At 41.8% G+C, this 14,636-nt stretch overlaps 1 protein-coding gene across 4 annotated transcripts in view; it reads right to left on the bottom strand.

Annotated features, from left to right (window-relative positions):
- The window catches only part of RELN (reelin), a 291,904-nt gene that overhangs the window by 15,233 nt on the left and 262,035 nt on the right, over positions 1 to 14,636 (bottom strand). For all 4 annotated transcript variants that reach the window (XM_083574837.1, XM_083574836.1, XM_083574839.1 and 1 more), the window contains 11 exons: positions 14,227 to 14,420; positions 11,515 to 11,771; positions 10,951 to 11,105; positions 9,803 to 10,017; positions 8,148 to 8,325; positions 7,647 to 7,822; positions 5,423 to 5,529; positions 3,672 to 3,914; positions 2,255 to 2,430; positions 1,686 to 1,759; positions 666 to 827 (listed from right to left, as the gene is read on the bottom strand). In XM_083574837.1, the coding sequence (XP_083430963.1) occupies positions 666 to 827; positions 1,686 to 1,759; positions 2,255 to 2,430; positions 3,672 to 3,914; positions 5,423 to 5,529; positions 7,647 to 7,822; positions 8,148 to 8,325; positions 9,803 to 10,017; positions 10,951 to 11,105; positions 11,515 to 11,771; positions 14,227 to 14,420 (1,937 nt within the window). The remainder of the gene's footprint in view (positions 1 to 665; positions 828 to 1,685; positions 1,760 to 2,254; positions 2,431 to 3,671; positions 3,915 to 5,422; positions 5,530 to 7,646; positions 7,823 to 8,147; positions 8,326 to 9,802; positions 10,018 to 10,950; positions 11,106 to 11,514; positions 11,772 to 14,226; positions 14,421 to 14,636) is intronic.

Genomic DNA, 14,636 nt, shown 5'->3' on the forward strand with positions numbered 1-14,636 from the left:
CCGTGAGACAGAGAGGAATGGCTGGATTATGATGGGGAGACCAGAGTTCGAACTGTCAGTCAGCTAGGAAGCTCTCTGGATCACCTTGGGCCAGCCCCTCTCTCCCTCTGCCTCACAGTCTCACAGAGGAGTTGTGTGGATGACGTGGGGAGAGGGAGAACCATAAATGCCACACTGAGCTCCTTGGAGGAAAGATGAGATATAATGGTAACAAACAATACATCCTAACACAAAAAGTTTTATTGTAATATTGGCACACATTATAGGCATGTTAGACAATGGATAGAGACTACCATGTGTATGCATGCTGCAGCCTTGGGTGCTGTTTTACTGCCTTCTGTGTATTACAGTTACAACATTTGCTAGCCTCTGTTTCAAGGGGCTGTGGAAGATGCAGGGCATTAAAATCACAAACGTTATTTTGTCCAATATATCACAAGTAATGGAGCAGGGTGTCTGCCGAAGCACTGAACCTCCAAGACATTCTCTTGGAAACACTATTTATTTTTACTGTGGGGAAATATTTCCCCAATAATATTGATTATGTACCAGAGCGGAGAGAAAATAATGTTTTAAATTGCCTCTTCTTCTGCGCCCTCAACCAGTGCTAGCTAAGCAGATGATGTTTTATTGCAATGCAATAAGATGACCTTTCAGTAGCCTACCTGGATGAGACATGATCTGGCAGCTGGACAGTTATTCTCTTCCAAGTGGAGCTGTTGACAGAGTTATAGATTGTAGCTTCATGGAACTGAAATGGGGAGCAGCCAACACTATTAGAAGACGATGGAAGACATTGTGTCTGGACAAGCTGCCATGAATCTACCCTGAAAGAAGCAAAGGAAATAATATTGTTACAGCAGCTGAAGAGAATAATAAAAAAGTCGAGTACCTACTAAATGTCATGGAAATGGGTGTATTTAAACAAATATTATCCTTAACAATATTCTTTCAAGTAGAGTTATAAACAGACAAAGATTGAAGTCCTGAAGTTCTTTGGCCCATTACAGATTTTCTTATCCTAATCCCATTATATAGGAACTTTGTCAGGAGCAGTGGAATAAATCTGGTAAGAACAGGGTCCCCATGTAGACTGGATGTTTTGGTTCAATTCATGACTTAAACCCTGAAGTGTCAAGTGAATTCCTGCAAATTCCACATTTCTAATTCCATAATGGGTAGGGGCCAAGCTAGTTCCAAGGATCTTCTGATTGCACAGATAATTAATTAAGAAAAGTGGTCTAACAAGATACGTCAGATTCCAAAGAAATCTGCAATGATGAATTTAGGACAACTTTAGCTACTCATTCTTTCTATATATTTATTGCATTCTTATGATGATGTTTGGATCTTATTTTATTTATTTACGATTCATTTGAATGTTTATGATCCAAGCTTTCATACATATATCAAGATGGCATACAACAGAAATATACAATAAAACCAATCAACCTGAATCTGAAAAACATAATTAAAAAATAATAATAAAACAGCAAAAGATACTGGATGGTTCCAAACAGTGATTTTACTGTTTAAGTATATGCTAATCTACTTGTATATTTTGGGCCTCTTGAACTGTGTGTCTGTATATAATTTAAATGTATAATATAAAATGATTTTTTAAAGAATTACTTCAAGTTTTCAAGCCCATTCCACAATATAGCTCACTGTGGACATAGATTTACCTAGCATCCTTGGTATATTCTAACATCACGGAATGGAGGTCTCCACAAGATGTTGCTTCACAGCCAACTACAATCTGAAACAAACACAATAGCAATTTAATTTTAACTAAAATTAAAGCAACATCCTTCCAGCTTTGACGTTCTCTTTCTTTCCTTCTCCCCTGTCTGTTATAACCTTCTGCATGGGTGAGCCAATGTTTACTAGCCAAATAGGCATCCTAAATTTTCCTGAGCTTCAGTTAATCAACATCCTAGTAAAGGTAGTGCTGTTATAATGACATTCCACTTGTGAGGAGGAAAACTGGCTTGCCCCTGAGATAAACGGAGCACAATAAAATATCCCTTTCCTCTAGTCGTTTCTAAAGCCTGGACTTTGAATGGAAGTAGTATTTATGTATCAATGTTATTGTTAGACACCCTAATGTGATTCCAATAAATTTACTGCAATATGCAGTAAATATTTGATAGAAATCCGAACCAGGCATCCCACTTGACCCTGTCAGAATTTCTAGGCAAACCTGATGCTTATGGACTCAACATTTTACTTTGGAAGAACAGAAGATTCTTACTTTAAACTGTATCATATATCCTGGTTGTATAATGAGTTCCCGAGAGGACAGGATATTGTTCGTCTGATCCTTTTTCTTATTTGGCCAGTAGAGATGAAATGATGGGTTGCCACAGAAGCCTGCAGTCCTGACGGCATTTGGGTAGAAACTCCAGTTTTCTTCATGGGAAATGCCTTCTATTAACAGCAATTAGACAAAATTAAGGAGAAGTTTCATAATGTTCCAATACGTACTAAATAGATAAAAGTATTTTGGGGGGGTATATTCATAATGGAATGATAGAATATTCCAAAAAGCGATAGGCAAATGGACAAGGCATATATTGTTCGTGTTCTTTTCATCCTTCTCCCACCAGAGTTCTTTGAGAAGGGGTGTGCTTGTATAGTATTCCCCCCCCCCATAATGGAGAACATTGTGATGTACAGGGGGCTCCCAGATGGTCACACATCAAAATACTGACCAGACACATGCATAACTTCAGCATGGTGGTGACCTCATGTGCCTTCAGAATGTGCACTGGATTTTATTAGATTTATCATTTTATGCTTGGCATTCAGGAAGCCACAGGCAGTGGCTAATTAACTTACACTGCCTCTGACCTTCCCAAAGGCATTAGGAAAAGTAGGAGTGGTGGCATATTCGCCACATTTAACCCTCTATGAATATCTAAGCTAGTGGTGGGGAACCTCCTTCCCGCAGCCAAAGCAGGTTGGTAGGGGTCCTAATTTGGATTGTCATCAAATCATGTCCACCTGCCCCACACCTGACATGTGACATCAGGGATGGGGCACGTAAAGATGCAGCTGAAAAAGAACGACCAGCAACCTTCAGGGTTGCTCTCAGTATCAATCAGCTGATTGGTGCTGACAACAAACCTCACAGGATCAGCTGTACTGTGGAATTCCCAATCGGGAGCGCCATAGTGTAGTTGATCCCTTCCCAAAGCAGGGATTCCTGGGATCAGCTCCATTACCCAGCTCCTGATTGGGTATTCCCTAGTGTTAGCTAATCCCTGCTTTCAGAATTTAAGTCTCATCCCAGGTTCTTTCCTTTGAAGTTGGGTCAACCAGTTGATTGATAGGTATCTAGCTCTGACAAAATGGCCCACATGGGTGGGGGAGCTCAGTCCCTACCCCCACCCTCTTAGTCGTAGCATTTGCCGACCTTTGGTGCTCAGAACTATTTTGTTAAAACTATTCAATTTCAAAATATGGTGATAATATCTATATCTAGGAAGCATTATTTTACAAGATTGATAGATATTTTATTATGAGCAATTTATTTATTTTTTTTGGAAAAAAACTTATTTAAAAAGTCCCCCGTGTCTTCTTTAAACAAAAATTCAAATATGGACTTGAAACTCCACCAATCAACAAAACATAATGATGAAAATAATGGTGACTTGCTCGACTCTTACCGTCATCAAATGTATCTACCAGTTGACTCGGATTGATCTCTGCTCCTCCAATCAGTACATTATCCAGTGCCCACTGAGCACGATCAAAGCCCGAAACCACAATTCCATTGTTGATTACAAATGGCTGCCACCAACGCAGGCGAGTTGTATTGGTCAGAGCATCTTCTGGGAGCAGGATGTAATCATGTCTGATGGAGATGTATTTCTGATAATCCATCTCATGGAGCAGTGTCCAAGATATTCCTACAGGACAAAGATTCAAGGTAAAGTAAGAACTACTCAATATCTGAGAACTCATGTTGAGATTGGATTCAAGTGGCCCACCATTATTCAGTGGGTGGCTTTGAACCAGTCATAACTACAGATACCTGAAAATGGATATGATAATAGACGACAAACACTTCCCTACTAGCACCTTGATACTAAAGATTTTTCTAAGTGTACTGATTAGAACTGTTGGTATAATGTCCATTTGATTAAGTGGTTGCATAATCTTTTTTGGCACTCTGAAAAAAATCACATTTCGTTACTAATATTTTCTGAGGTAGAGTTTTGTTCATTAGGAATGTTAAGGAGATTCACCATGTGCAATGTAAATAGTACACTGACATATTAAGAGGAATGTAATTTGAGTGGTTAATGTGCATAAAAGCGGGCTACTGTGCACGTTCACCAGGACTCTTGGAGAATGTGCACATAACCCAGGCATGGCCAAACATAGCCCTCCAAATGTTTTGGGACTACAACTACCATCATCCCTAGCTAACTGGACCAGTGGTCAGGGATGATGGGAATTGTAGTCCCAAAACATCTGGAGGGCCAAGCTTGGTCATGCCTGACATAACCCTTCCATGAAGAGGTGTGCACATTTCCCAGTCAATATACATTGTCGATATATGCACATCCCCCAAAGCCTGTTGTATGGAGATTATGTATGTTGACTTGGAAATGTGCACACCTCTTCATAGAAGGGTTATGTGCACATTCTCCATGCGTTCTGGTGAATGTGCACAGTCACTCAACTTACATTCCCCTTAACATGTACATGGTATCAGGAGAGCAGCAGGTGACTAGCTGTCAGATTAAATGTCAGTTGCCTTATAACAAAAATAAAGTGAGTTTAAAGAAGTTAGATCCTGTTTATTTATAGAAGAGTTTCCAACAGAATATTTCTTGTGCAACAATGGGAGATTCTTAAGAATAAGCAGTTCATTGTCTTCAACAAGACATGTAGTTAAAGGAGGAACAGTTCATCCAATTTCTTCTGAAATGCAGGAAAATATTGTTCAAGGACAAGAATGAGGGCATGAAAATATATTTCTGAACACCATACAGTTTTATTCATCTAAATGGCATGGGAGACATCCAAAATATCTGGATTATCAGAGGAGTTTCAATAAACTAGAGTGCCTGTTTTCACTGGATTATATTGACATATAGCACAGATTTAAGATTTACTGTTATCCTTCCTCCCACACCACATTTTAGTGCCTGTGCGTCTGTGTTACCAGAACAAAAGGCAGAAAAGAGGCCATCTAGGCATACTGAATTAGGGGCTTGCTTTTGCAGCCAGTGATTTTAGATAACTATAACTTTCAGGTAACTGAATTTCAAGAGCAAGGGTTCTGCTCTGCTGCAAATCATACTTCTGTCTGGGGGCAATGTTCTTTTTTTGGATTTCCCCCTGAAACTGTACGGTGCTTAAATATAAGCAGAAATATTTATTAGATATCATTAAAATAGACCCTTGCCTCCATCTGTTGAATAATCCAGGAGAACTCCTTCCTTACGACATGTTGGTCTGTGACATGTTGTCATGTTGTTTTCACTCCCAATTCTTCCCCAATATTGTAAAAATCTGAATGAAAAGACATTGATGGGTAATCATAATAATTGTATGCTCCCAAGGAAATAGTAGACATTTCCCCGCATAAATGAAATTGAAACAAGTTCAGACAACATATACAAAACAAGGAAGAACCCTCAAATCAGTTGCATGGTGAGTATAAAATACATGCAGAATTGAAACTGTAATGAGTCTTTATTGCATAGTTAAATGACATCTGTATTAGAAGAGGGGTCGCTGGCCTGCAATATTGATAATTGGAGCTCTCAGGTCCCCAAATACAGTAGGAATCAACTAGTGAACGCTTGTCCCTTGTATGGCTGGCCAAATACATTTTAATGCCTGAGGTGGATCAGCAAATGTCCCTACTTCTTCACTGGGTGACCTTTGGGCAGTAACTGACTCTCATCCTAAGTTACTTTGCAGGGGACTCAGCTAGATTGGTAAAGAAAAGCGTTAAAATGCATTTTATATGTGATATAGTACTGTGACACCAGGTGGCGCTGTGGAGTCCCATCTTTCCCTACCAGATTTCCCTGTATTAGTTTGCAATGCGTTTAACTGAATCGCTTCTTTGACGTGTCCAGATCCAGCCAGGGTTACTATGAGGGTAAAAATGTAAAAGGAGTGGGACTTATGTATGCCACTTTTAACTCCTGGAAAACGAATGTGATACAACCTAAAACTGCAAGAATTTGTAATTCTTGTAACTTAACAGTCATATATGTTATGAACAGTTCAAAATACTCTCCAAGCATGTAAAATGGATAGCTATGCAATGTATGGCACCTTCCTGTGTGCACACACATTTACAAGCATGTGCCATTCAGACAAGATCCATTCATTACCCCAGCTGAAGATTTAACTTATAAAGACTCTGGGAAGGAGCACAAACACTTATAACTCGCACTTTAAAAATAAATAAATAAATAAACATGACAACCTTGTGCCCCGACCATATGCCTCAATTTTCTGCATGTTTAAAGAAACTTCACTATAAATCTCTCCCCCCCCCCCATTCCTTCTGGCAGCTGTTAGGCACAGAAATATCTCAATGGATGAAGGAAACTTGGGGTTTGTCTTCAGTGGTTAGTCCTACCCTGAGAAAACAGTCTAAAATTAACAGACACAACTAACTTAGACCTATTAATCCCAAACAGTCCTTGAAATGGTGTTAGAAGAAACGCTACAGAGTACTCTTTTGCCAGTGCTATTTTTCTAGAAAAAGAGGTACTGAAATTCACCATGAACGCCTCCCTCGATCTCTTATGATGGCAATGGTGCCCACCTGAGAGGCGCCGGAACTGAGTTCTGGCTGAAGAAAAGCCCTGTCTTTAGCCCATTTTAGTACCTCATATGCAAGCTCAGTCTAGCTGCTTTAGCGAACAGCAGTTTTTGTACCACTCAATACAGCAGCTAAAAGGACTACAAGAGATATTTTCCACCTATTCTGACCCAGGACCCACTTTTAAATCAAGCACGGATTTGAGGATCCACTTCTTAATTCTTAATCCTAAAGCCATATATGTGCATAGTAGTAGTGCTCCTGTTGCAACTCACCTTGGATCAGGCCATGACCTACCAGGGGGTCCCAACAAATCAACGTCAATTATTTCCCCACCATCCCCACCAAGACTTCTTCTGTCCTTTCCGTCTGTGAGACCAGAGTGACAGCCAGTGTTCATTGTTATAAAGTACAACTAATTACACTGGGGCTTTCAAAGCACTCCTTATCTCCCCTGCCTTCTCTTCCATATTACATTTTGTAGGCTTAAATCCTTCATACTGGTGACATACCAAACCTACTGATTTCAAGTGACTGAAAATGTATGCAGGATTGCAGCTGCTGACTACATAGATATTTAAGAATGTGAATCATGTTTTGTGCTTGTGAAACTGTGGATGATAATAATTTAACGACTCTTTTTACGAAGGCCAGTGAATTGATTCTCTCACTTACTCTTCCAAGTTCTGCCTTCCTGAGCTGACTCTGAGTGGGTGCTTTAAGGGTAAAAGGCTCATATACCTTTGTCTGTTCCCACAGCCAGTCAGTCTGCCGCTCTGTCATTATTTAAACTTTCATTAAAATATATTAGCTATGTACAACTCTATTAAGTAACCTGACATACTTTGCACCTCGCAAATCCAAGTCTTGAGTGACAGCCTGTCTCACTGTAGTGCCTCCAAAATACAGAGCTGTGTCTTCTGCTAGAATCCCGCATTCCATGCAAGCAGTGCCTCCTTCCAGAGACATCCATAAATCCGGTCTAATTTCTTCGTTGTCAAAGCGCTCCTTCAGGAAAGTCTGTTAAAGGATTTTAACATTTGAGAAGCCAGTCACCAACTCACATTTTAGTTGTAAAAAGAATAGACATTTAGCTTTTAGAAATATGTTTTTTCACTCCTATAGTATGCCAAGAGTAATTTTACATGTAAAGTATATTTTGTGGGAACACAAGTGTCATGTTTGCTTTAATCAGACAAAAAATAAATAAAGGTTTTGCATTTTTTTAATGTTTATTGGTACTTGCATGTGAAGATTAATTCTAGCACAGACGCGTATTTAGTTTTTAAAATACTTTCTATCCTGCATATTCAGTACAGTCTGCACCAAAAGATATTTAGATTACCTTCAAAGTCTGAGTTAAGTAGCAGTTTGGACCAGAGAAACCTGGATCACAGACACATTGTTCTTTCAGACAGTCTCCATGGCCTCTGCAGTTGTCTACACAACCAGGTCCAAGATAGAAATTGTCAATGGCCCATTGCATATCAGAGTACTTCTGATAAAATCTAAACCGTACTGGGCTGAGTTAACACATAAACAGAGATAGAGAAAATAAGCAAAAATCACAACACAAATAATATGCATACATAAACTTGAAGGCCATAGGACGTGTCTCTCAACAGATGTTACAAGATAATTTTGTATGCAGTTAGGTGTGTGTTCCTGCTCCCATTACTTGCCAACCTGGCCTACTCCCCACCCCCTCAAACCGCCCATCCCCTTGCCAACCCCCGCCCTTTATACTTCATCCAACCACACAACCCCTCACATCTTGCCCAACCCCCTTCCTCTTATGGACCACCCAAACACCATCCCCTTACAGATCACCCAATCTGTGCTCCCCTCCCCCCTCCAGACCACCTAAAGCTGTGCTACACAAAGTGGTTGTCCATGGAGCGGTGTCAGTCCATGAGCCATCAGCTGCCAGTCCACGGTGACTCCACCACAGCCCAGGTTCAGGGTGATGTTTCAGGGACCAAGTATGGTACAGCTCCCTGGCACACTGGGAAAAAGTTGCCAGTCCACCACATCAGGTATCTTGAGAAGCACTGACCTAAACCATGCTCCCCCTTCTTCCTACAGAACATCCAAACTGCACTCCTTCTCCCCTCAATACATTGCCCAAACCTAAAACTTTCTCTCCTTTGGTCCCATCCCATGGTCACTAATGCCATTGCTGTGGGAAGCCAGAGAAAGGAGCATTGCAGGGACAAGACAAAGGGGTGATCACCCTTCCTCCCTGTAAATGGCAGAGGTGACAAGGGGAATGTGAGAAAGCTTGCAAAGCCCACTCCATGCCAATCCAACCTTCAACTTTCCAGCCTGCCTGTTTGTCCCTAGTTACATCCTCCTTGTCACTCCCTGGTCTTGGCCACCACTTGTTTGCTCAGCCAAACTGCGCACACCCCTTACAGCTTGCCCAAACCATGGTCCAGGCAAGCTGCAAGGGAACAGGCAGGGCAGAGCAGCTCCCATCTCTTCAGCCTTTGATCTCCCAGGTTGTCCTGGCTGTTCCTCTGCAGCTTGTCTGGGCCGAACTGTTGCATGGCTCCCTGCCAGCTGTTCTGTCATCATGCTGCCATTCACATGGCCACTGCTGCATGATGACAGTCTTACAGTTTAATTATATGGAAAGATAGGAGACTGACGATAAGTTATTACAGTTGAACAGGTTATGTAAATGAGGGATATATGGTTCTCATTCATATGAATTCTGAAATCAGTTTCCCAGTTTCCAAAATAATGGAAACTGTCTAGTCTTGCTTGTGGAACTACTAACTATATTGTTCCTTGTAATGGATGTCTTCATTCCAAATGAACTAGCAACATCAGCATGCATAGCACAGAACCGTGGTGCAACAGAGCCATCAAATCCTTAGCTTGATCAGTATTGCTTCTGTGTGGTACTTTGCTGCTATCACAGAAGGGAGGATATGTCTAGAAGACCGATATGGCCACTCTGATAACATCAGTAGCTCAGATATTATTTATACTCACTTTCCTACTAGGCTTTCAGGTAGACGGTAAGTTATTCTTTTCCATCCTTTTGTTGGAAAGAAGACAGATGGCTGTGAAACACTCCCAGAACATTTGGGGTCAGCAGGTAAGCACTGAGGTATTAGGTAGCTCCAACTCACTCCAAAGTCAGTAGAATATTGCACATGGACTTGGTTCTGGGCAATTTTTTCTGAGGTTTTACAGCCGACAGAAATCTAATACAGTACATGTAAAAAGTGACACACATTTTCATTTCAGATATCGTTTTTTCCAGCAAGAAAAAAATAATAGTGAGGTTTTCATGTAAATTTATAGCAGAGTATTATTATCTGTTAGACTGATTGGGGAAAATCAGAGGTGCACGAAAGATTGCCCAGAATTTTATTGCATGCCAATGAAAGGACAAAAAGAGAAACCTTGATCTTCTGGCTTATCCAGTCAGTGTCTTATCAAGTTATCAGGCTTCCTTTCATGATAGTCTCATTAATTATACAACTATCTGCTTAAGATACAGTGTTCTTGGTGTAGCTGAGCTCTATCGCTGTACCTGCAAGTGAGATTTTCCAGCTCAGTGGTAAGCAAGCTGTAAAAGATCAGTTTCTTTGTGGAAGACAAGACCTGATTTTTGCAAGAGATTTACAATTATAGAGGCTGAGGGGAAAACTACATGTAGCACTTTTAATGTTTTCGGGGGAGGCATCCATAAAATGGCCACTTTTATTTTGAAAGTAAAGCAGCTACAGGGCTCTCTTTCTGAACCTACTCTCAGTCTGGATTGGGGTGCCATGCCAGTTTACTCCCAAAAATCATCAACCCCCCCTCTTTCTTTTTGCTGCTGAAGGTGCTACATTCAGAGGCAAATAGTACTCAAGTGAGGGAGAGATTTTTAACAGGAAATTGGTGTGGGGCCCTGATCCAGATAAGGAGCATGTTAGTGCCCAGTAAGGAAGAACCACCTGTCACCTACCATCAAGAAACATAAAAACACATGGAAAGTGTTGGCACAGCAGAATAAATTTAAATTGTTAAAAGGGTGTTAATCAGGGCTTTTTTTCGCCTAGCGGGGAGCATCAGTTCTGGTGAGTTCCCGCTGAAAAAAGCCCTGGTGTTAATGTAAATCTCTGAAGGCTTTAGAAAGCGGTGTTTACCTTGAACTGCATAATCCAGTTCTCTGTAGGAGTTAAATCATGGGTGATAGCATAAACTTCTCTGCCATCATGGCTACCACACATCATGACACCATCAGGAGACTCGCAGAATCTTTCAATTGAACAGTCGTCATGGAACAGCCAGTGCTCATTCACTGAAGAAAATAATATTCATACCAATGTTTTAAAACTGCAGTATTTGATAATTAAAAATACTGATGGTGTTAAGTGCCGAAAACAGTTACTGGATTATTAAATCATTATTGGGTTATAATAGAAGAATGATTTGTTTCATTCTAATGTAGAAACACTATTCTCATACATTATTGCAATACTTTTAAAAAAAATGTATGGCTTTACCTATGCCTTGTTCTACAGTTATCATTTTTTTTTTTTGGCAGCACTTCTCTTTCTTTTTAACCACTGCATGGGTGGAGGAAATTCAATGGCTGAAACTTTTCCTACTATTGAATTGCCATGTTGAGAAATGCTTCTCCGGGTAAATTCATGCTTGTCACAGAGAAGAAAAAATAATAACATGGACAACACTGGTTTTCGTCCTACCTGTTGTTCTGTCTTCCATGAACATATCAAAAGCAATCCTTCCGGTGGGTCCTGCGTCTGCAGGAGAGCGTTCGTGCTGCGGCAGTGGCGCACTGCTAAATGTGTCCAACATCACAGTCCTCTGATCAGCTGACCCTGATATCAGCACATTGTCAATAGCCCAGTCACTCTGATCCAGACCATCGTGCTTGGGCTGCCACCAGCGAAAACGGGTCCCCACCTCTTGGGCACCAGGGGGAAGGAGAATGTTCACAAAGCTAAAAAGCAGCAAGAGAGAGCCTGTGAAAATTTACACTGAAAACTTGAGAATTACCCAAAGATCAGAAGTACAGTTAAATGACTCTATATAGGTCTACAGTGTTTGTTTGGGTGATGATTACCTATAAGGTCAATGCTCCTCTTAGGATAAACATTACAACATTTTACTTGTTGGATTACCATAATGAAGATTTAAATCCTGGGTTAGCGTTCATTGCAGGACAGGGGATCCATCTAAACTCCCCCCTCCTCCTGCACCCCATTGACACTCTTTGACATACAGGAATTCTACATCCTTATGCATAGTGCTTTCTTATGTAAATGTAGTTATATAGTTATTATTATTCAAATTTACATGACAATGGGTTTTTTTATCAGTTATAATAAATCCTTTGTTTTGCTGTCACAAAGGGAAAGGAATGTTTCAACCAATCAGTTGGTTGCAAATGGCATGAAAACCAGATATGCAGTTATGCAGGATGACAGCATGTCCCACTGAAATGAATGATTAGTAGCACCTTTGCTGGAGAGACTTTGCAAACCTGATGCCCTCCACATGTTTTGGACTGCCACTCTCATCATCTCACATGACTGTGCTGGCAGGGGCTGATGGGAGCTGCATTCTCAGAACATATTGAGGGCACCTGATTTATGAAAGCAGCCATAGGTTATGGCAACTCCCTAACGTTTCTCTACCACAATATATAGAGAGCAATGTTCAGTTAGCTTCACCTACCGTATTTTTCACCCTATAGGGCGCACCGGCCCATAGGGCGCACCTAGGTTTTTTTTTTGGGGGGGGAAATAAAGAAAAAAAATTATCCCCCCCCCCCAGGCGCAGGGCTGGGGCGGGGGAAGCCCGAGCTTCTCCTGACCCCAGCCCCCAGAACAGGCTGCTATCCACAAGCCTTGGGAGCCTGGCAGAAACTCCCGCTGGTCTCCCCAGGCTTACGGATATCTGCCCAAAGCCCGGGGCGCACTGAGCAGTGCGCCTCAGGCTTCAGGATGCAGGCTGCTGTCTGCAAGCCTTGGGAGCCCGGCGGGAACTCCCGCGGGCTCCCAAGGCTTGCGGATAGCTTCCTGAAGCCTGGAGAGCGAGATGGGTCGGTGCGCACCGACCCCTCTCGCTCTCCAGGCTTCAGCGAAAGCCTGCATTCGCCCCACAGGACGCACACACATTTCCCCTTCATTTTTGGAGGAGGAAAAGTGCGTCCTACAGGGCGAAAAATACGGTAATTATAAAGTCTGCATAACAGTCACCAAGAATCCTTTAGCATCCGCACATACCTTGCCAAGAGTCATAATGGACAACAAAGCACCAAAATGCAATAAAGCAGTTTGTTTATCCACAAGCATGTGAAGTTGACTGTGAAAATAAGGGAATGACCTTAAACATCTATCTTCATGAGGGTTGAAAAATGGTAAGAAGAGGGCAGTGGGAAGTTGAAAGCGGTGGCAGACTTCGGGCTTTAAAATTTCAGCAGTGCCCCGTGCAACGCCCAAATTTTGCAGCCCTCCCACACTTCTTGCCTTCCATTGTGCGTCATTATCACGGTACCCTCTCGGCTTGGTGCCCAGTGCAGGTGAACTGATAGCACCCCCCTAAATCTGCCTCTGCTGCCAGACACATTCTCTTGTTTAATCTGCTGGTAATACACTATACAGTGCTACCTCGGGTTACATACGCTTCAGGTTACAGACTCTGTTAACCCAGAAATAGTGCTTCAGGTTAAGAACTTTGTTTCAGGATGAGAACAGAAATCGTGCTCCGGCGGTGCGGCAGCAGCAGGAGGCCCCATTAGCTAAAGTGGTACTTCAGGTTAAGAACAGTTTCAGGTTAAGTACGGACCTTCGGAACGAATTAAGTACTTAACCTGAGGTACCACTGTAAAGCCTTCTACATATGCTCAGGGTCCCTCAGGGGTCAGCAAACTTTTGAGGGCCGGTCCACTGTCCCTCAGACCTTGTGGGGGGCCGGACTATATTTTTTGGGGGGGAAATGAATGAATTCCTATACCCCACAAATAACATTTTAAATAAAAGCACACATTCTACTCATATAAAAACATGCTGATTCTTAGACCATCCACGGGCCGGATTTAGAAGGCAATTGGGCCAGATCCGGCCCCCTACCCATGCTCTAACTGTTATCCATCCTACTGAAACAAAGCAGCTCTCAGAGCTTCCGAGAGAGGGGCCTGAGGAGGAAAACACTACAGGGAATGACCATTTTGCGCGTGACCAAGACCCATGCGACCGTTCACACACACACACACACACACACACACACACACACACACACACTGCTTTTAGACCCAGAAGAAGGTGGAATCTGGCAAGAACAGGGGTGGAACAGGATTGCACACATTCCACTGATGAATGCAATGACCAGGGAGTTGCCTGGATTTATAATCAAAACAGGTTTTGCATGAGCAGCAGGAATATACTTATTACCCAGGCTTGCTGAACTGGTCATAAAAAATGTCCATTAAGAGGGTCCAGGTGATGCCACCATTCACAGAGTACTCCAGGAGAACTCCTTGGTTACGACTGTTGGGAGTTATCAGACATCCGTACATGAAATAGAACTGGATGAATTCTGCATTAGTTAAGTTTAGATCCACTGTAACTAGCAAGCGGCTGCAAGCCTTGAAAAAGAAAAAGAAACCATTATGGCTGCAAAGGAAATAATGACAACAAAAACAACTATATGATTTATTTCCCACTTCAAAATAATAACAACCCAAAACTACTTTTTTAAAAACAACAACAACACAACACAAAACAAATTAGTGTTTTCATGGAGCAGGCCCAGAATCCAAAAACATCACACTCCCAAATGGGGGGGGGGCATTTATGTTGTA

Source organism: Podarcis filfolensis (assembly GCF_964270895.1).
Source record: "Podarcis filfolensis genome assembly, chromosome: 10".
In the NCBI taxonomy this organism is placed as follows: domain Eukaryota; kingdom Metazoa; phylum Chordata; class Lepidosauria; order Squamata; family Lacertidae; genus Podarcis; species Podarcis filfolensis.